This window comes from Sorex araneus, chromosome 1, assembly GCF_027595985.1.
Source record: "Sorex araneus isolate mSorAra2 chromosome 1, mSorAra2.pri, whole genome shotgun sequence".
NCBI classification, from domain to species: domain Eukaryota; kingdom Metazoa; phylum Chordata; class Mammalia; order Eulipotyphla; family Soricidae; genus Sorex; species Sorex araneus.
In genome coordinates, this window is record NC_073302.1 from 351,423,599 (window position 1) to 351,446,601 (window position 23,003).

At 43.6% G+C, this 23,003-nt stretch overlaps 1 protein-coding gene across 3 annotated transcripts in view; it reads right to left on the bottom strand.

Annotated features, from left to right (window-relative positions):
* Positions 1-562: 562 nt before the first annotated feature.
* Positions 563-23,003, bottom strand: part of MATCAP2 (microtubule associated tyrosine carboxypeptidase 2) — a 33,613-nt gene continuing 11,172 nt past the window's right edge. For 2 of the 3 annotated variants that reach the window (XM_055123585.1, XM_004606957.2), the window contains exons 3-7: positions 12,077-12,220; positions 11,216-11,348; positions 10,485-10,790; positions 7,270-7,367; positions 563-3,088 (exon numbers count right to left, since the gene is read on the bottom strand). In XM_055123585.1, the coding sequence (XP_054979560.1) occupies positions 2,927-3,088; positions 7,270-7,367; positions 10,485-10,790; positions 11,216-11,348; positions 12,077-12,220 (843 nt within the window). In that variant the 3' untranslated portion in view covers positions 563-2,926. Of the gene's footprint in view, positions 3,089-7,269; positions 7,368-10,484; positions 10,791-11,215; positions 11,349-12,076; positions 12,221-17,406; positions 17,531-23,003 lie in introns of those variants that run through there. The other variant, XM_055123586.1, reaches the window with a different exon arrangement.

The window sequence follows — 23,003 nt, forward strand, 5'->3', positions numbered from 1 at the left end:
CTTTCTCCAGCTGCGAGTCCAGTTCTGAACCACATCAGGGATCACTGGTGGCGGTGTTCAGGGGACCAGATGTGGTGCTGGGGATGGTCCCTTCATCAGCCACGTGCAAGGCGAGCACCTTCACCTCTGAAACTGCCTCCTTTGCCCCCAATACACGTTGTTTTGGTTGCAGTTTCTGGGTAAGGGGCTGTTCCTGTGCTGATCTGGTTTTGTGCTGCGATTTCTTCAATGGACTGTGGACAGTTCCTGTTTTCCTCATCTGAAAATTTCTGGCATTCAGCACAGCTTCTGCTCAAGAAGTTCTGCACAAAAATTTACTTAAATGAAACAGGAAGTACATGGAGAGAATTCTCCCTCAGCCTCTTCCCTTCTCCCAATGAAAGTATAAGCTAAACTAATTAGGGTGAAAGGCAGAAAGCACTAACTTAAGAGTTTCTATACAAATAGGGATATTCAAAGACCAACTCAGTCCCATTAGTAATTACTACAAATACAAAACCAGCAATACCACAAAAATATGATCCAGTTTGCAAACAACAAAACTTTGCATAACATAGCCAAATACTTCAAGTATTTAAAACTTCAATGTTATTTATTTCTAGCTGACACAAAATCCCCAAAGATATACAAAACAAACAATACAAATTTCAAATACTTTTGTAAAGATGAAAATACAAGGAAACAAGAACTATAGATTTATGTTTGCAAATAAATTTTGAATCCGATATGGTCTGAAAACATATTTATCAGAATTTGTATTTGACATAAGATTCCTAAATTAGAATTTCAGTGCACAAAATTGAAAGAATTCCAATCAACAGCCTAAGCTGGCAACTATTATAATGAAAATATGATCTCCAACTATTTGCCCAAATATTGCTAATAATTTTCCATTAATAATAAAAATGTAATTATAAGGAACAAAATTGATCTTAATGCTATCTGTAGGTAAGATGAGAGACATGAATTATTCAACTCCAATTTTTAAAGCTTAGAGCTCTTTTAAGTATTTCTGCTAATCTAAGATTTTGTTCATTGCTAACTTTTAAAATGTCTTAAGACAATCAATATGATTTAAGGTCATTTTTTTTGGTTGGGATAGTTCTCATGTCTTTTACACCAAAGCTGTAAGGTAAGAAAGAGTTTCCTTTTCCAAATCATATAAAGAGAAAATATTTATCCAGTTTACAACCCAAGGTAATAGAACCATTTAAAACAATTCTACCAATATGAAATTAAGGCTACTGTGATTTTCCTCAATATTTAAAACAAAACTGGTGACTAGTAGTACTACTGACTGTAAATGATGAATTTACAAACATGTGGGTTTAAACCACAGAATACAAACATTGTCCCTTCTGTTTCTATTTTAATGTTTCACCTTTGTTAAATTTAAAGATTAAGCCAGAAAACACAAAACAGGAACTACGTGATGTGAGTACCAGGAAATCTCATTTGGGAGTCGGGAGGTTTTCTGTGTCTGTGGCGCGCTTTGGTGCCCACCCCCGCACAGCTCTCACGGCGGGGATCTGTGAGTGCCCAGGGCCCCGGCCACCACCAGCTGGAGTGGTACCCACTCGGCTGCCAGCCTCAGGCCATCCTGGCTACTGCAATATCCTTGAGGAAAGCCTCTTTCCTCAGGTGAGAGAAAAGTCAGAGAACCTCGTCTGCTAAGGACTTCCTGAAACCATGCTCTAACGCGAATGGGATGCAGGCCTGTGGTACACATCTATCAGTGCTAGCACCACATTTCAGGATAACCTGAGTAAAAATGATTCTCAAATAGCTTTAGGTAGAAGTTATGGTAGCAATTTTGAATGGCTATTTACATAAATATTCTTTCTGATCATTAAAATAAGTTTAAGAACCTTTGATCTCAAATATATGTATAAATATATGTTCAAATTTATATCCTACAAAGCTAGATGAATTAGCAAGAAAAAATGTAGTGAGAGAGAACTTTGGGTTTAAAATTCAACCTAGATTATTATTGGCATGATAAAGTCAAAGATTTTTATAAAATGCATTGAGCCAATATTGTTAGACCAACTGATCAAATGGAAAAACCCAGAAATTGAACTTTTTAGATTATGGTCAAGTTCTACCCAATCAATAGCTCTGTGCAGCCAGCTTCTGGCACCTAAATGAACTAGATCAATTGTTTGCCTACTGCTCTTTGTCCCATTTAATATAAAGGCAAGAGGCTTCTCTCTTTCCCAACTGTTTTATGTGATTAAGCCTCACAAGAACTCGTATTACCATTTATATGAATGAATGAAGTGGAAAAGACCCTAAAACTTGGTTAAAACATTGAAGTTGCACATGTCTCAGCAAATAAAAATTTTAGTAAAAAGCTAAGTGGACAAAAGGAGGCAATTCTCTAATTCTCAATTCTCTTGGGAACTGCTACGGTGAAGCAATAATATATAAAACAAATAAGTAATAGTAACCTTTCAGAGGTGTTCTCACTCTCCTTAGCATAAGAAAAATAAGAAATCTTCATTATGTCTAGCTTTGAGGATGGAACCAAAGTAATTTTTCAAGTGTGGGTAAGTATCATTTATCAAATGAAAATAGAACTCTGGGGTTTGACACCGTGGGACTCTAACGGAACCGTTCTCGGTGCTCACACATGAGCTGCAGGGGCAGAAGCTTATTGCTGTTTGACCAAGCATCTTCAAAAGCACTCTCGGTGTTCTTTCCATCTCCCTCTGCTGAGAAGAAGATGAAAAAGAGGACTGACTTGGCCCTGCAGTCTTGAGAAACCATGTGTGGTTTGTATGTAACCTGGAAATTCAGTGGAATACTGCAGACCATTTCCCAGAAAACTTACATAAATATTCATTGATAACTCTGCTAGTGCTAACTGCACCAAACTGCTAATGTACATAGAGGTATAGTTCCACTGTGTTTGCAAGAATGCTAATTAACAGATAAGACTTTTCAGCTCTCTGTCAGTCAGTTCATTCACTTCCATGATCTTCTCCAAATGCTCCATGTACCGGCCATGGTCCTGCAGGAAGTGAGGGACCCTCATGTTCTCAGTAACTGCCAACCCTTTCAAGCGATCCACATCTTCATAAGAGACCTGAACAAAGGAAGACAGACTAATTAAAAAAATATCTAACTCCAACTTACACTTTCTATGAAAGAATGAAGTGGGAAAGACCCTAAACTTGATTAAAACATTGAAGTTTAAACTTCTTCTTGGGTCTTAAGAGAAACAAAGAATGGGAATTGTTTATCAAACTGTTTTTCAAAATGAGAATTGCTATTTCAAGTTACAAAATAGCTAAAATCAGAATTCATTTACTTTATACCGTGACCATATTAAAAATAAAGACCTGGTTCTGGAGCCATAGCATGGGCTGGAGCAATAGCTCAGCGCGTAGGGTGCTTGCCTTGCACATGGCTGACCCGAGTTCAATTCCTCCGCCCCTCTTGGAGAGCCCGGCAAGCTACTAAGAGTATCTAGCCCGCACGGCAGAGCCTGGCAAGCTACCCATTGCATATTCGATACGCCAAAACCAGTAACAACAAGTCTCACAATGGAGATGTTAAGCCCGCTCAAGCAAATTAGTGAGCAACAGCATGACAGTGACAGTGACAGTTCTGGAGAGAATGGTACAGGAGGTAAGGCAATTGATTGCCTTGCACGTGACTGTGTTACCTGCGACTCTAGCTCACATACCTGTCACCATATATGGACTCCCACTCAAATAAATATTTAAAAAATAAAGATCTAAGTAAATATTTGGTTTAACATTCTTATTTTGGAGTTACTCAATGTACCAAGTATGTATGTGTGTCTCTAAACTTATATAAATATCCTGACTAAATCTCAATTTAAAAAATATAAAAAATAGATTACAAAAACCGGGGCTGGAGCGATAGCACAGCGGGTAGGGCGTTTGCCTTGCATGCGGCCAACCCGGGTTTGAATCCCAGCATCCCATATGGTCCCCTGAGCACCGCCAGGGGTAATTCCTGAGTGCAGAGCCAGAGTAACCCCTGTGCATCGCCAGGTGTGACCCAAAAAGCAAAAAAAAAATAGATTACAAAAACCTTATAAATATCAAGGTATCTATAATAATATAAATATTATTTATAAATTAGTAAATTTATAAACAATATTAATTTAAAATAATTTAAATAGTATTAAATTATCATAGTATTAAAGTATCACTGTCATCCTGTTGTTCGTCAATTTACTCAAGCGGGAACCAGTAATGTCTCTATTACACTCATCCCTGAGATTTTAGCAGCCTCTCCTTACTCGTCTTTCCCAACGATGTGAGGCTCTTTCAGGGTCAGGGGAGTGAGACCTATTGTTACTGTTTTTGGCATATCGAATACGCCACAGGTAGCTTGCCAGGCTCTGCTTTGCGGGCAGGATACTCTCGGTAGCTTGACGGTCTCTCCAGGGCCCCTTCATCTTCACAGGGGACAGGTTGCGTATCCCTCCCCACCCCGAGCAGAGCCTCGACAGTTGAAGACCTCTGGAACGCAGTCACAGCCCTGCTCAAGGCCCCTCTCCACACATTTGGATGAGCCTCACGCATGAAGGAACCATCAGAGGAACCCAGGTGTGTGGGATCCGGGGCTGAGATCTCCAAGGCTGCTGGAATCGGGACTGGGCCTCTTCCACCCAGATCCCCCATTTTCCAGTAGCTAGGCAGTCACACCCAGAGACTGCCCCTGGCACCATGTAATTCCACCAATGGCCAACATCCAGAGACTAGAAACCAAGCTCCCGGACATCTAATAGCCTAGTTCTCCCTCTGAGAACCTGGCAAGCTACCGAGAGTCTATTGCCTGATCAGGAGAGCCTGGCAAGCTCCCCGTGGCATATTTATATCCCCAATATAGTAACAGATATAATATTATAGAATATTATAAATATTAAGCAAGGAAAATCAATGTAATTATATGTTAAGTTCCTTTTCCTACTCAATTTGGGAATTATAATTATGCTAAATCCTCTAGCTTTTATTTTTATATTAAAAACTTGGGGTTTTGTTGTTGTTTTATATTCTTAGGCCACACCCACCAGTGCTTAGGACCTGACTCTGGGCTCTATGTTCAGGGATCACTCCTGGGAGGCACAGGCTCCAGAATCACAAGGGATCCCGGGGATTGAACCCAGGTCAGCCACATGCAAGACAAGCACCCTACTCATTGTACTGTTGCTCTGGCCCCTAAAAACTTTCTTAGTCTTTCATTACCTTGAGTGAGAAGCTGATCTCTTATAGGAATTCAGAGACAGACTAGATTATACAAATCTACAAATGATCTTTGAAACATCAAAATCTGCCTGCCATGAAATGTCATTGGCTTTAGATTGGCAGAACCATGTTTTACTTGTGCAAAATACTTATGCATCTGCTTTATTTTTTATTTAATGTCATTAAAATTGATTATTTTAGGGGGCTGGAGTGATAGCACAGCTGGTAGGGCATTTGCCTTGCACGTGGCCAACCAGGGTTCAATTCTCAGCATCCCATATGGTCCCCTGAGCACTGCCAGGAGTGGTTCCTGAGTGCAGAACCAGGAGTAACCCCTGTGCAACACCAGGTGTGACCCAAAAAGCAAAAAGTAATAATAATAATTAAAAAAATAAAATTGATTATTTTACTGGATACCTATACGCATTATGGCTTTATTTTAAATTAATATCATTAAATTAATTATTTTATTGGAAAACTGTGCATCTTATTGTTTTATCTTTTAGTTACTATCATTAAAATAATTATTTTACTGAGAAAATTTTATACCCACTCAAATAAAACAGAGGTGGATTGTTTGAGTCTGGAAAAAGCAGTGTTTCAGCAGTAATAAACACATCTAAGGCACAGATCTATTTTCTAAGTAATTTTCCATTAAAAAAATCAGACCTCTCTTGAAGAACTGTCATCTCAGATTTGAGTAGAAAAAGTATAAAATGAGCCCAGAGCAATTTATTCTGCCACAAAACATGAAGACAGTTTTTAAAATACAAAATCAGCCATCACACTGGTTAAATAAAGAAAAAAAAGCAAAATATAAGGGAGACTGTTACAGATTAAAACCAAATGCATATCTGAGTCTTGATGAATCATGGGTCACAAAAAGTTATAAAGAACTTATGTGATAGATCAAGGAAAAGAAGCGAACTGTTATAAATTGATGAATCAATAATAAATTTCTCAAGAAAATCCTTCGGGAGCTAAGGAGATAGTGCAGTGGGTAGGGTGCTTGCCTTACACACAGCTGACCTGGGTTCAGTCCCCAACATGCCATATGGTCTCTTGAGTATCACCAGGAGTAATCCGTGAGCACAGAGCCAGGAGTAAGCCTTGAGTACTTCTAGCTGTGGCAAAGGGAAAGAAAGAAAAAGAGAAAAGAAAGAAAGAAAGAAAGAAAGAAAGAAAGAAAGAAAGAAAGAAAGAAAGAAAGAAAGAAAGAAAGAAGGAAGGAAGGAAGGAAGGAAGGAAGGAAGGAAGGAAGGAAGGAAGGAAGGAAGGAAAGAAAGAAAGAAAGAAAGAAAGAAAGAAAGAAAGAAAGAAAGAAAGAAAGAAAGAAAGAAAGAAAGAAAGAAAGAAAGAAAGAAAGAAAGAGAAAGAGAGAAAGAGAGAAAGAAAGAAAGAAAGAAAGTCCTATGATCAAGTCAGAGACATTATCGCCCTTTTGGGGAGATGCATGCTGGGACAGTAAGGGGAAGTGCTCTACCTACAGCCTACTTTTAGATGCCCGAGAGGCTGCAGAGAGCTCAGTGAGCTGAGTTCTGAATGCAGGATGCCCAGCTGTGATTCCCTGGAGTAGTCCCTCAAAGCAGTGTTAGGGGCAACCCCTATGCACAAAGTCAACCTTGGAAAAAATTGATTTTTTTGTTTTGGTTTGGTTTTGGGCCACACCCTTTGATTCTCAGGGGTAACTCCTGGCTCTGTATTCAGGAATTACTCCTGGTGGTGCTCAGGGACCCTATAGGATTCCAGGGACTGAAGCCAGGTCAGCCGTGTGCAAGGCAAGTAACCCTACCTGCTGTAATATCTGTCCAGTTCTGGAAAAAAAATGCTTTAGAAAAAAGATATGCCCAAATGTTCAATTTGGTTTTTCATTTTGACTGTCCATAAGGAAAATGTTTGATCTAGTGACAAAGCCATTTGCTTCTCTCCTGTGATTACATAAAGAAAATATACTGAGACAATAAAATAAAATTTCATGGTGAGCCCATTTTGTTGGGATAGTGAGACCAAGCTGGAGCAGATGTGAACAGGGCACCCCACTCACCTTGCCTAGAGCAGTGAGCAGGTGGAAGTCGATGCTGTCTCTGTAGCGCAGAATTTGCAGCGTACCATCCAGGTACACTTGGTCTTTACTGAAACAGCCTGATGGGAAGAGAATGGTGCTTGCTTATTTTGTCACCTCTTTTTTTACTTAGCTAGCTTCATAAGCAAAGACGTAAGGTCATGGGAAATTCTGCAGTGATTCCAGTGCACGCTCGTAGCTTCCCTTTAAGAATGCCCACTCTCCACAGCTCAATCGTACCCTCTGTCATTAGAAGGAAATGCTGGCAACTTCAGGTGTATGACCCTTGGATGCTAGAGCAAAGCCTGCAGAGCGTGGTCTTCACTCTCCACTGTCGCCCCTCTGGCAAACTTGTCCAGATTGCTATGCTCTGGTGTGCACTTGGAGGGAATCAAAGCTGCAAATGGTGTGGTATTGGCAAGTGAGAAAGCACCAACCCACTCAGTGTGGTGGGCAACATATGCACAACATATGAACAGAGGCACGGGCCCAGGTTCTCTTAGAGAGCTGTGCACAGCACTCAAAACCTAGCTGGGCAACTGATCCTGTTTCCTGAAGGCTGTTTCCACAGCAGCTGGTGCAGAGAGCAGCTTTTGTGTTGCACCAACACAGCGGTGGGGTTCATCCTTTCGGGACTTCGTATCTGTGCTCAGAATGAGGGATGCCCATGTTTACTTCAGTCTGCTCCACCTGGAGCTTGCTTGGCAAGGAAACTCACAGGAAAGGGAAAGGACTGGGTGAATGGGAAGAACCAGGAGAGTGGGAAAATTTGTGATCCTATAGAAGAACTAAGGAAAGCACAGCCCCCGGAAACCTAGAGCAGAGCTTCAAAGGGGCATGGATCCCTGAGTACCAGTTGGGAGCAGTCAGCTTAACATATTGCTAAGTTTGGTTGCTACTGAAATATAACAGAACTAGAGAGAGGATCTCCCAGGCCTTGCATGTGGGAAACCTGGCTTTGATCCCTACACTGAATGGTCCAGAGCACAGAAAAGGGAGTAGTCCCCAGGCTCTGCTGGGCATGACCACAGAAAAAAACCACACAGAGCCTGCTACAGACTAAGGGCTAGAATGAGCCTGGGGGAGCATGGTTGACTCTTGGAAGGGAAGCAGTGCCATCATGATGCTCTCATTCCTAATCACCATCTCATAGTCTTCCAGATCATTCCTGAAAAGTGAATACAAGTTCTCCCAAAGCCTGAAATACTCCAGCTGCAAACAGCTGCATGGGGAGAGTATTGGGTTCAAACCAGGTGTGGATGGACAAAACCTACGAGGTGGCTGGACCCATCAGGTCCATTTCTGTTGACACTTAAACAGAGGGGCTTTGAAGCCTGCAGCTCCACAGGAGAAACTGAAAATTAGGGCATCACCTCAAACTAAGAAAATAAGAAAACATTTGTAATTCATATATCTGACAAGAGAGTAGTTAGAACACACACAGAATTCTTACAACTCAAAAATGAAAAGACAAATAATCCGATTTAAAAAATGGGAAAAGGATCTAAATAGACCGTTTGGGGCCAGAGAGACGGTGTAGGGTGTATGGTACTTGCCCTGCACGTGGCTGCCCCCAGCATGCTCCCAGCACCGCACAGTTCCCCGAGCCCCCAGAAGGGATCCCTGAGCTCGGAACCAGGAGTCAGCCTGAGCATAACCTGAGCACAACCAGGTGTGGCCCAACAATCTTCCACAAGAGCCAATTCAACAAAGAAAAAGTAAAAATAGCCAATAAGGACATGAAATGATGCTCAAAGTTATCATAAGACCAGCAAGCTCAAAGGGCTGAGTGCAGGCTTTGCATGTGGGAGGCCCAGGTTCGATCCCAAACCACATGCCTTCCTGAGCACGACTGGGTGTGATCCCTAAGAACAGAGCTGGGCCCAAGCCCAGGCATGATCCCAAACCCAATCCTCGCAAACACAATGAGATAACCTCTTATATCCACAAATATCAGAGTAATTTTTAAAATGCAAATAGTAAATGACGTGGAGGTATATGTAAGGATGAGCAGAAATAGGAATCCCCATACTCTGTTAGTGGGTGTGTACAATGGCTGAGGAATTTCGGAAATAGTCCGATAGCTCTTCGGAAGGTTAAATATAGAGCTACCATATATTTCAACATTCCAGTTCTAATTATGTACTCAAGAGAATTCAACAAATGTATATGTGTTCAGAGAAACACTATCAAACAGACAAAAATTGGAAAGAATCCAAATACCCATTAGCTGGTGAGTAAATATGATATATTCATCCAACAGATTACTCAGCAAAGAAAGTGCTAAAATAGTGATACACGATGAAATACAAGTCAACCCTAAAAAACATTCCATTAAGTGAAAGCCAACCATAGGGAATAACAAAGGAAGTAATATCAACATGAAATGTCTAAGACAGGAAAATCCATAAAAGCATCCCAGTGGTTTCTTAGAGCTGGGGTCTGAAGTAAGGAATGGGGAACAGAATCTAACAGGGTACCTGCTTCTTTGCAAACCAGGAGCCATATGCACTGCTGGAACCAAATTGGCTACATGCCGGGCAAGTGTTTTAAACCCTGTACTCTATCTCCAACATTAGAAGTTTGCGGGTTTTTTTGAGGGGGTGGATTATGAAAAATTCTTTGGAATTATTAGTAATGATAGAAAAACTCTGAATATTCTAAAAATCAGTAAACTATATTTCAAATAACTGAATGATGGCATCTATATTAAAAGCTAAAAAAAACATTAAAAAGTCAGAGATAGAAAAAAGGTGGAATGATTTTGGTAGGACTGAAGTTTCTCAAAGACAGATGGTAAAACTAATACTAACAAACTAACATATGTGTTTGGGGGGCCGGAGCAGTAGTGCAGTAGGTAAGGTCATTGCAACACACACAGAGGACCCAGGCACAATCCCCGGCATCCCACATTGGTCCCCTGAGCACCACCAGGAGTACTACCTGAATGCAGAGCCAGAAGTAACCCCTAAGCACCCCGGGATGTGGCCCAAAACCCAATATAATATATATATATATATATATATATATATATATATACACACACACACATATATATATATGTTGAAGTATGTTTGTGGAAAATCAGCACTTATCTCAAGTAATAAAGCATTAAGTTTTCCTAGTGTGTGGATTCTGACTGGCAGATCAACAGACGTTCCCCCGTACCAGAAACCCTCAAGCTGAGGGACACCTACCTGGCTGGGAAGTATCAGTCAATCCCCTCTTGGCACGCACGCAATAGTCCCACCTGGTGTTGGGGTCCTTGACAAACTTGCCGATGTCTCGGAAGAGCTCGCAGAAGGACATGTGGCTGGCCTGGTAGACGGTGTAGTAGAGGAGCGCGGCCCGCCACAGCACGGGGTCCTTCCTGAATAGGACGCTGTGGATGCTAGCCAGGCCCTCCTCAGTGGGGTTGTTGGGCTTCAGCTCATGTTTCCTGCGGCCAGTCCAACTGTTCCACGGCTGCTGGAGGTTGTTAATACCTCGGAAATAATGTGTGCCTGGGAAAAGAAAAGAAATGTGAGAAGTCATGGCAATCATCCTGTTTTAACATCTCCAAAAGGGGTTCCTCCAGGCTCCAAATCAACCTGAGGTGTGTGGGCGTAGCAGCAACACTGCCAGGTGTAATGCTCATCACTGGTTTTTTTTTCCAAGGGAAGTCCTAGACTTGGTATTTGAAAAAGTGAGATGATTTCAACTCTGTTGAAAATGGAAGAACTGAGACCCGGAGAATTCAATGACTTTTTCAAGCTTAATATCACTAAACAGTGCCTGAAAAACTTGAAATGAGATGTTGATAGCTTTAGTTCAGATAAAGCCTGACCATTCTATGATTTTCCAATTGCAACAGAAAATCCCCGCAGAAGACCATATCTGCAGTGGATGTCTGGCCTCGTAAGACAGGGAGGGAAGAGGGTGTCCCTACCTATCTCATGTCTCAGCATTCCTTCCAGCCAGTGCTCACGTGCAGTAGATACATTGATGGACAGCGTTGGACACCCATTCACCACTGTCATGGAAGCTCGGGAGAGCAGGTCCTCAGTAAGATGAACTACAATCTCAAAAGCAGAGGAAAAGACACAAATAAAGAACAGGCTGTGAAGATGGGGGGATCACAAGGAACAGCACACCCATAAACCATCACCTTTTCTTAAGTTCACAACCACTTCGAAACCTTCCAGAAACCAAGATGACAAAATGCAGAACCAATCACTTTTAATTCTTTCTTCCAACTCCGGCTCTTTTGGGACTCAGGAATCTTTTACTGGATTGTAAGTAATGTGCTTGTACCTCTGCTGTCCTCTCAAGTACAGATGAAATGATGCAAAAGAAGGTCCAGGAGCCAGCGTCTGATGCATTGCCAGGTCAAGGGTTCCTGACCTGTGAGCTTGAAGCCTACGCCCTGGCTCCCTCCTAAGGAGAAACCACTGGGGCGAATTTCTTCATGAATAACCCCCAAGGGCAAGGGACATAGCTCAGTGGTACAGCAGCTGCCTTGCATGTATGAGACCCTGGGTTTGAAATCCAGTGTACCACCCACATGCACATGCACACGCACACGCACACACGTGCACACACACACACACAACCACAGATCCAACAATTTTTACTGGTACAGTAGAAAGAAAAGAAAAATAGTAAAACCGAACCCAACAGTTCAATGTAATAGCAGTGTAAATTTCCAATAGTTAATGACACCCTACGTCACTGACGAGTCAAACCGGGCTGGGAGGACAGAACATGCAAATGACTGTGTGGTGCCGGCCGAGCGCTGCCTGGTCCATACCTCGCCCATGCAGCCTTCTTTCACCATGTACTTTCGAACATGGCTCCAGATTCGGGTTTTAGATAACAGGCTACCACCAGTAGCCTGCTCAAATTTTTCATAACTTCCATATTTCTGTAAAGTCAGTTCCATAATATTGATGGACTGTAAAAGAAACAGATAATGAAAGTAAATTATCTCCCATTACTTTCAGATGAGTAACAAGCAGCCTAGGTCTTATTTATCACAGCCTATTCTATGCTTACTGATTTCCAAATTAAAGGGCAACATAAGTATCAGAGCTTTACCACCCTAAACAGCTTTCACACACAGACCCTTCTCTCTGATGGGAAGAGGGGCTCCAGTGTGGCCTATGCTGTCCGCCTAGGACAGGCTGAGAAGCAAAGACTCGGAGGCTCCTGGGCGCTCTAAAATCACTCGGGAGTTGGGCAGGAGAGCAGAGTGGGAACTACGTCTCCCAACTAGGATTCATTCTATGATAATCCTACAAAATGATGCTTCCCTGGACTGTTCTTTGGTAGAAAACAGTCAAAACACTGAAAATACTCTTGTGTTCATCAAGGTAGGGTTCTATGTCTTGAATATTTTATCTAAACAACAATTAGAAAAAAAATGGTGAGGCCAGAACAAAAATACAGCAGCATGCAGCCAACCTGGGTAACCTCCGACACCACATGCTCTGTCATATTCAATATTCATATTCAATAAATCAAAGTTTGAAAAAAGATAAAACTGATAACAAATCAAAGATCTTCACTATCACAGATCTACAGGGAAGTTACAAGAAAGCAAATGTGAGAAGAAAATGTTCTTCAAAGGTTTTTTGAGAAAGAAGCTAAAAATTAAGCTACGTTATGAATTCCTGTAGAAATGGCTGGCTAGGCCCCTCCCTCAACACAGCTCACTTATCGAAGCCCTCGGGCAGGAAGGCGCCCAGTGAGGGGACTAGTACTGAGAGCATCTATGTCAGAGCATCCAAGAGAACCACCCAAGGGTTCACCTCAATCTCTTCTGTGCACCTGTTACATGGAATACACACAGATAAAATAATGCAGACTGTTAAATAACATGAGAAAAATAGATATATTAACAGAATTCCAACAACCTAAGTTTGAACATGTGACAAAAAAACAATAAAAATATTCATGGTGATTCTGTATATGTAACAAATTATGGCATTTTTATTGTACCCAGTCTTGATTTTTGTACCTATATTAAATAGTTTTTGAGGGGGGACACACCTGGAGATGCTCAGGGGTTATTCAGTGCTCAGGGATCACTCCTTCTGGGAGTGCTTGGGGGACCACACGGGATGCTGAGGATTGAACCCATGTTGGCCTTCCCCACTGTACTATCTCTGAGTCCCCTATACTAAACTTTTATAATTGGGGAAACGCATGCTCGAGTGCTTTCTACTTCAGAATCCAGGCCCTTCCAGTCACTATCTCCCACTCCCAGCGAGCCCCAGACATTCCTCTCCAGCACATCTAGACTTAGAAGAAATAGGACTTTTGTGAGTGTGTGCTATTCTTTAGGAAAAGACAGACTGCAGCTAGGAAAGGAGCACTATTCACATTCCTGCGACGTAATCACGGAGCAAGCTTCCACATTCCTCCTCTGCATCAGGATCCACTTCTGTTCATCCAGACTCATTCATTCTGCTCCCTTCCAACTCGAAGCAGGCAAGACACTGAGCAAATGCGACATTACATAGGCCAAGGAATGTGCTTCATCTACTTTAAACCTCTCGGGACCCAACGTTGACGCTACACAGCCCTCTATGGTCAAAGCCTCTGTCCCTGAAGCTGCAGAATTCTGACTTGGGCCTGGCACCTTTCCTCGGCCTTCCTTTCTCGTGACATGTTCAGTTCTTCTGTCACAGCAGGAAATGGCACAAGAGCATCTACTCCAGAGTTCCACAAGACACAAGATCAGCTGGGTAATATTTTTTGCTAAAAATTGGGTTGGAAAAGGACACCAAAATATTCTTTAGTTTGGGGGCAAAAGAAAATCATGTTATCTTATCCTTGGTTCAATTATGACTTAACACAGGATCTCTGCTCGAATCCATCCTTCCTTGAACCCTTGCTCTTCAGAAGAGCCTCATCATTTCCCCTCCCTTTCCCCCTGCCACTTCTGTTATGACTGGGCCACATGTGTCTGGCTGTGGTTGGAGCTGCCTATCTGACCGGGGTTTGCACCTGGCCTCTGGTCCCAAGCGGATCTGAACTGTGTGCTCGAGGAGGTGCTCCTGGCTGAGTGTCGGCTCAGTGCTGGCACACGCCTGGCTGTGCCCGAGATCACACACACTGCAGCTGCTCAAGGGGCCACTGACAAGGCAGCCCCCATCCTGCCAGTTATCTCTGGGCCATAGACGAGTAGTGGAGTTCCTTTCAACAGATAGTACAGGGAAATTAAATAACACATTGGAAACTATGTAGCTGAATCCCATGTAAAAGAACACAGCTGAAACTCCAACCACATATCATAAATAAGCTAAAAACAGATCAAAGATATATGTAGAAGCTACAGGAAAAAATTTCTAAGAAAGCAGCACCAGTGTAACCTTGAATTAGATGATTTTAAAAAAATAACAACAAAATAGAAATTTCAGTCTTAAGTGTACAAACTATAGAACACTGTACTTCACCCAAACTAAAGCCCTCTATGGGAACCAGAGAGATAGTCTAGTGATTGAGAAGATTTGCCTTGCCTGTGGTTGACCCTGGCACGACCCTGGCACACATATGGTCCCCTCAGCCCTGCCAGGAGTGATCCCTAAGCATAAAGCCAGGAGTAAGCCCTTAGGTGAGCTTCCCCGCAAGGAAAACAAACAAAAGCCTTTGGCTCAGGGCTGGGTAGATGGCTCCGACGGGGGAGAGTGTGTCTGGGATGTGCAAGGCCCAGAGTTCAAGCTCTGGACATCAGAGTTGTCAAGCCCGAGCGCCCTCTTCCCCCAACACACACAGCACTCCTGGAGTGTCCGATGATGGGTACACCAGGAAAATGAAGAAAAGATGGCCCATAGAATGTGAAAGATAATTTGCAAATTCCCTATAAGACTTGATATATAATTTTTAGGAACAAAACTAGATATAGAAATATAGATATAAATACATATATAACTAGATATATAATTTCTATAATAATCTAAGACAAATAAGATATTAAAAAAATAGGCATGGACCAAAGAGATAGACACTTGCTTTTCTTCTTGTTGTTTGTTTCTGGGCTATCTCCAGTGATGCTCAGGATTTACTCCTGGCTCTGCACACAAGAATCACTCCTGGAAGTGCCTGGGGGATGATATGGGATGCCAGGGATCAAACCTGGGCCAGAGAGATGATAGCACAAAGGGTTAGGGTGCTTGTCTTACATGTGACCAGTTCTGATTCCATCCCAGGCTTTGTATCTGGTCTCCCAGTACTGCCAGGCGAGATCCCTGAACACAGAGCCAGGAGAGAGCCCTGAGAAAAGATGGGGTAGCCTCAAAACAAACAAACAAGAAGACAAAAAGCAAAGTAACTGAATAGAGAGTTTGCCAGAGAAAATATGCAAATGAACAATAGGTACATTAAAAAATGCTCAATATCATTACTCAACAGAGAAATGCAAATCAAACCCACAATGATGTATCATTTCAGAACCAACAAGATAGCTATAGAAACAAAAGTGGCTGAGGATGTGGAGAAACAGAAACCCTCATCTACTGCTAGCTGGAACGTAAAGTTGTGAGGGGGATTCAGGGGGTGTTCTCATGTGACTATATGACTCGAGCAGGTGTATGTAATTGAAAACATAAAAGTCTGTACATATTTATTTCTAAAAGCATTCTTCATATAGAGAAAAATAGATATAAGTCAAAATTCTATCAATTGATAAATGAATAAAATATAACAATGCATGGATTATTAATCAGTAATAAAAAGTACTGCTATACTACCACACAGATGAATCATGGAAATAGTTTCACAAACAGTTTCACAGGGCCACATGTCATAGGACCCCATTTACAGGGAATGTCCTAAATAAGCAAATTCAGTGAGAAAGTAAATTGGAGGGTGCCTAGGGCTGGGAAATGACAAATGATAAATTAGCACTGTCATAGCACTGTCGTCCCATTGTTCATCGATTTGCTCGAGCAGGCACCAGTAACATTTCCATTGTGAGACTTGTTGTTACTGTTTTTGGCATGTTGAATACGCCACGGGTAGCTTGCCAGGCTCTGCTGTGCGGGCGAGATACTCTCGGTAGCTTGCTGGGCTCTCCAAGAGGCAAGCCCTTTTTTTTTTTAAAAAAAAAAAAGTGATGGCTTAGGCCCCACTAGCATCCCAGGCTACAACAATGGCCCTGGCTTATCCCAGTCCCACCAGAGTTTATCCCAGCTGCCCCGTTGGGGAAAACAGTTCCAGATGATGCTCCACAAGGATGCAGTGAACCTCCAGAGGCCTACACCCTAATTCCTGGCGCCACAACTCTAAGTACCGTAACTCTACAGAATGCAAAGAAATGAAGGCTGCAAAAGGCAAGTCGCTAACCAACTGGTATGAAAATGGACAGATCTTCCAAGTTACCTTCGAACTTGTTACCTTGGCTAGATGGAAGCCCAAAGACCCTTCAAAGCAGAGGGCTCAAAGGGCTGAGAGCAAGCAGGCTTTGAGTGCTTTCCGCAACACAGCTCCTGGGCGCCTGACTGACAGTGTCTCCCCCATATCCAAAACCAGAGATGGAGAGAGATGGGAGAGATTTCAAGCACGGGCCTTGGCCAATCAGTTCCTGGGTTTGAAGATCAGGGCAGAGGGCCCTAATCAAAGAAACCTAAGTTGTTTCTAGGTGAACCCACCAGCAAGGAGAAGGGGACCTAAGTTCTACAACTGAGAAGGTGGAAGAATGCCCCCAGCCTTTAGAAAGTAGCCCCTAAGGGCACACAGGATAGTACAGCCAGAAGGCAGCATGTTTGCCTCGCCTGTGGCATCCGGTCTGCTCCCCCAAGCCCACCAGAAACTGATGCCAGGAGTGACCACTGAGCACTGCAACAGCAACAAAAGAAAGAGTAGTCCCAGGGGCCAGATAGTACAGTAGGCAGGCACTGGCCGGCAGGCTCCTGTTGACCTGCAGGTGCACTGGATCCTGAAGCCCCACTTATTCCCGGTTCCTTGCTAGGGGCGAGATGCAAGCTTGCTAACTTTCCTCTGCCTGTGCCTCGCTGCTGTGGAAATGATAAATTATTGCTGATAATTACAGGGTTTTAGTTTGTAGGGTGGTAAAACGTTCTGGAATCTAATAGTGGTTATAGTTACAGAATGTTAAATACACTGAAAATCACCAACCTGTGCATTGTAGACTGGTGAGCCTTGTGGCATGTGAACTCTATCTTTAGCAGAAAAAGGAGTAGGGACTGGAACTACAGCAGGTACTTGCCTTGCATGTGGCCGACATAGGTTTGGTCCCCAGTACTTCACATGGTTCCCTGAGCCCCACCAAGAGTGAATTCTGGCCACAGAGCTAGGAGTAAGCCCTGAGCACTATCGGGTGCGACCCAAAAACCAAAAAGAAAAAGAAAAGCAAAAGCGATAGTAGGAGGAATCCAAAAGCATGTTTCACAATGCAACCAGCCCCAAACCTCCCCAGTCATCTGCCGTGGGTCTACTTTCAGACCCTGTTTACCACTTAGCAGTTTGGAAATCTGATCATCAGTCACAAGCCCCTTCAGAAGTCATGTGCTCAAAACAATCTCCCTTCTCACTTGGTGACAAATGACACAATGGGGACACCTGTGTGATAGGAGCTGGCTGATGCTTCACAAAGACCAGAGGTCAGCAGATCTAGTTTTAGTCTGTGTCCTGCCACTTCCTATGCCGTCCATGGATGTCATTTTATCTTCCTCAATGGAGATACAAATCTGTGCCCTGCTTACCTCAGAAGGTTGTTTGAGAACAAAATTAAAGAGAAGGGGGGGTGTTGGGTGTGGAGGGAGAGCGAGCGAGCACACCAGCAAAGGGGAAGTGGGATGGAAAAAGGGAGGTTGTGAGTGTATTCTCTGTAACTGATTTCCTATCATGATTACACGAAGCTTCTAGGTACTGCTGGGTTTTATTTTAGAAGTTAAGGTAACTAGCTTAACCTCCATCAAATCCCAACCCTCTCCCTTTAAAAAATATTCTTTTAAAAAAGGCATTTAAAAAATTCTTTAAAAAAATTTGTTTTGTCTTGAAATTTTATTATATGGAACTCTGCCTAGTTCCCAAATAATAAATAATGCTTAGAAGATCACATGTGCTTTTTCCCATCATTTCATTAAGTCAGTATCTTCCAACCTGTTTCTTGTGAAAAAATAGTTAATATACTTTTTTTAAGGTTCCAATTGGTGGCAAAAAAATGTTCAATGGTAAACATTACATGACTGAAATTCAACATAAACAACTTGTAACTGTGTCTCATGGTGATTCAATAAAAAATAAAATAAATGAAATTTATAAACAAATACAGGATCCAATACAGAGATATAGCATAGTGTGAAGGACATTTGTCTTTCATGCAGCTGACCCAGGTTTGATCCCCAGCATTCCCTATGGTCCCCTGAGCACTGCCAGGAATGATTCCTGAGTGCAGAGTCAAGAGTAACCCCTGAGCACCACTGGCTGTGGCCCAACAACCAAAAAAAAAAAAGGTTCCAGTTCCAAATGAGCTTGGGAAACATTAGACAAAACAAAATTAGATTCTTCCAAGTCTTCAATGATGATACCATGTAATGAATGATGGGGACCAAAATTTTGTGTTTTCCAACTTCTATCATCCTCTTTCTTATACAGTATAACTTAGAACTTAAAAAAGGCTTCCTTCAGTTGTGTGATGCACACACACACACACACACACTTGAGATTCACAGAATAAAATGTAAAATTTCAAATTCTGAATGCTTATGTCAGTGGTGGCTACTGCTTCTTGTTAACAAACCGGGTAAGGAAGAATTATATTACAGCCACACACGGACACTGGAGCAGTAGTCACACTCAAATACCTCCACTGGTGGCAAAGGGGGGCAAGATGCTGGCTCTATACTACAGAAACAAATTCCAAAGGAGAGAAATGGAGAGGAGAGCAGAAAGAGGAGGTCTGGAAGTAACACAGGGTCAGGGGCCAGGCCTTTGGGCCACTCTGGTGGAGAGATGCCATATCTGTACACATCTGAAGCCAACACTCCTCTAAGCCTGGCACCAAAACGACAACAGTGAAAGATGTGCATCAAGGAGTCAGGTGGGAGGGAACCTGGGGTCACTGGGAGGGATGGGGGCACAGGGTGTTGGGAATAGAGGTGGGAACATTGTATTTCTGAAAACCTCTGTAACTACATAAACCACAGCGTCTACATAAAGCACTCTGGGGTCAGAGATAGTGCAGTATAGGGGTCAAGGAGTTAGACCCAGGCCCCACAGAGGTCCTGAGCACAGCCAGGACATTCCTGATCACTAGCAGGTGTGGCTCCAAGCCAAAATCAAGTCATATCCCCCTATGTAGGGCAGGGTCTGGGAGGAAGGAACGGTGAACAAATGAAAGAATACGGTAGGGCAAAAGCAGATCTAGTGGGCTGAGGGTGAGACACTCAGGCGTGGTACTCCACATGCTCTCTCAGCAGCTCTGGAGAAACAGCGCCAGCTGGCCTCGAGCTGTAGGAAGGCCACCTGAAGACTCAGACTGCAGAGGGGTCAGTCCCGACAACGCACGTCACTGCAGAGGGGTCAGTCTCGACAACGCGGGACAAGAGTGAGGAAACTCCCCCTGTATCTCCTCCCTAATATGCAATGCGACTCTGCAAGTGTTTAAAGCTAACAACCTAAGGATAACCTTAAAGGTCTGCATTTCACTTTATACAAAATATTACCACCCAGGGAGCCTTTCTTTCTCTGCCCTTTATTGGCTGGGCAGATACATGCTATAGATTTGCGATCTATAAAGATAAACCATCCCCTTTGAGACATGCTAGTAGTTTCTACTATCAGTGAAGACATTTGATTTCCAATTAAATTATTTCATCAGAAAGATAAATGCTCGTTTGCTTTAAATACTGTGTATAAATCTATCATGTGTGTATTTTAACCATTTATTGCATTTATACTATACACTCTAGAAGCAAGGCCCCATGCTCTGAGGCCTGCATTGGCGTTTTGTGCTATGTTAATCATGGTATCTAACAAAGAAATGAAGCAATCTGGCAAATCACAGGTGGCAGGCCTGCAATCTAAATGTGGCCAACAGGCATATTTACACTGGCCTGAAAACCTCTGCTTGTCTAATTGATTTAGTTGTCAATATTTGCGAATTACAAGGCTTCATATAAAATCCAAGTCTTCTACACTCTCTTGTCAGCTTGCTGCAATCATTTGTGACCCTGCCCAGACAGAAGTATGAGGCTATGACCCCTGAGACACTCTAGTTTACCAACTAGGAAGGCGAAAACTAGATTTCTTAACATAACAAAACTAGTCCATCAGGGTATTTACTTAGAGTTTCTGAATCCTGTAACTGAAAATGCCGTGCTAGGTCGCAGAACACTGTGTTATGTGGGGAAAAACATCTATTAGGTCAGAGTTCTTTCCCTTTCCCTATTTGATTGTGTATTTTCAGGCCTCACAAGGGGCGCTCAGGAGCTGCAGGGCCGTTTTTGCTGGTTCTCAGACAGCTGTGTTAGACAGCTGAGTGCCAGGGTCTGAGGATGTGGTGGCACTTGACTCTGCCCTGCCTGGGACTCCCCGGGGCGACATGGGGCAGTGCTGCAGTGGCGTGCAGACTGTGCAGAAATATAGTGTATATTATTATATGGTCTTTTTTTTTCTTTTTGGGTCATACCCAGCGATGCTCAGGGGTCACTCCTGGCTCTGCACTCAGGAATCACTCCTGGCGGTGCCTGGGATGCTAGGAATCAAACCGGGTCGGCCGCGTGCTGAGCAAACGCCCTCCCTGCTGTGCCTGGGCTCCAGCCTGGGAATGAATATTTTTGAAAAATACCAAACATGTTTTAAAAGTTAACAACAGAGCCCAGCTGACAGCTCGGTGGGAAGCACGTGCCAGTGTGGGCCAGGGCTTGGCCCCTGCCCTCAGCCACAGTACACACGTGCGCCTGAACCAAGTGGGAAAATCAGGTGAAGACTAAAGCAACAGCAGCCGTGTAGGAGGGGGAGTTCCGTCCCCCACCCCACCTGCTCCCAGGGGACACCCCAGGCCCTGTGCTGGGCCTAGTCCCTAAGCTCTGTGGGCGTGGCCCCAAACAAAGTACAACAACACGTTCTGGCTGCTTGCTTTTCCTCCCTCCCTCCATCCCTCCCTCCCTTCCTCCCTCCCCGCCCCCCCCTCTCTCCCCCTCTCTCTCTCTCTCCTCTCTCTCTTTCACTTTCCCTTCTTTCCTCCCTCCCTCCCTTCCTTTCCGTCTTCCTTCCTTCCTTCCTTCCTTCCTTCCTTCCTTCCTTCCTTCCTTCCTTCCTTCCTTCCTTCCTTCCTTCCTTCCTTCCTTCCTTCCTTCCTTCCTTCCTTCTTTTTTCTTGAGGCACTGTTACTTACGAAGTTGCTCAGAATACATTTGTATTCAGGCACATAATATTCTAATGGGGCTGGAGTGATAGCACAGCGGTTGGGCGTTCGCCTTTCACAGGGCTGACCCGAGTTCGATTCCTTCACCCCTCTCGGAGAGCCCAGCAAGCTTCCGAAAGTATCGAGCCCACTTGGCAGAGCCTGGCAAGCTACCCGTGCGTATTGGATATGCCAAAAACAGTAACAATAAGTCTCTCAATGAGAGACGTTACTGGTGCCCACTCGAACAAACCAATTAGCAACGGGATGACAGTGACAATATTCTAACACCAATCCCATCACCAGTGTCCACTTCCTCCACCAATGTCCCCAGTTTCCCTCTCACCAACACCCCCTCCCAATCTTGCACTTTAAACCCCACATAAACTATACTATTTTTTAATAAGAAATTGAGTTTCACTGTTAATATCTCATTAAGACAAAAAATGTGTTGGGAGGACCCACTCGGGTTGAAAGCTGCATGCTGAAAGTAGACTATAGAGCCAATTTATGGCCACTCAATACCTCTATTACAAACTACAACATCCAACAGGAGAGAGAACAAAGGGGAATGCCCTGCCCTGCCGCAGAGGCAGGGTGGGGTGGTGGGTGTTGGGATGCGGGTGGTGGGAGGGATACTGGGAACATTGGTGGAGGAGAATGGGCACTGGTGGAGGGATGTAAACGAAATGCAAACATGAAAGTTCATAAGTTTGTAACTGTACCTCATGGTGATTCACTAATAAAAATTTTTTTTTAAAAAGTGCTTTGCACAAAATTCCGGCTTTGCACTCTGGGTGAGGACCTGGCTCAGAATACACTTCCTGATGATCACAGCGATTTCCTATCAGAGCTCTCTCAGCAATGCTTTCCCCAGGGAGCTACAGCTTTGGAGATCACAGTAAATGTGTAACTCCCAGTGGATTGGTTGCTCATGAAAACAGCCTGTTTTGTCGCTCAGGTCTATGGCTGAGCTCCTGTTTATTCTCAACGCATCCATGTCACTGGAGGATAAGCACTCCGCGTCTTTCTAAAGCTACATTATAGAGTAAAACCTAAACTTGAATTTAAGAGAACAGAAACTTGCTCCCGCCCTGATTTCCCTGTGTGAACGTTCCCGTCACAGCTCTGCTGTGCAACTAAGAAAGACGTTCAGGGGTTGCAGCAGTAGGACAGTGGGCAGGGCCCCTGCCTGGCATGTGGCCACTGGGGTTTTGATCGCTCAGCACCCATCCCTTTTGGTCCCCTGAGCACCACCAGGAATGACCCCCTGGATGCTGTGCAGAGATCACTGAGCATGACAGGGTGGCCATGGTCACCACGGGGGCTGAGCAGTGCCCAGCTTGCACCCATGGCCCTGGCA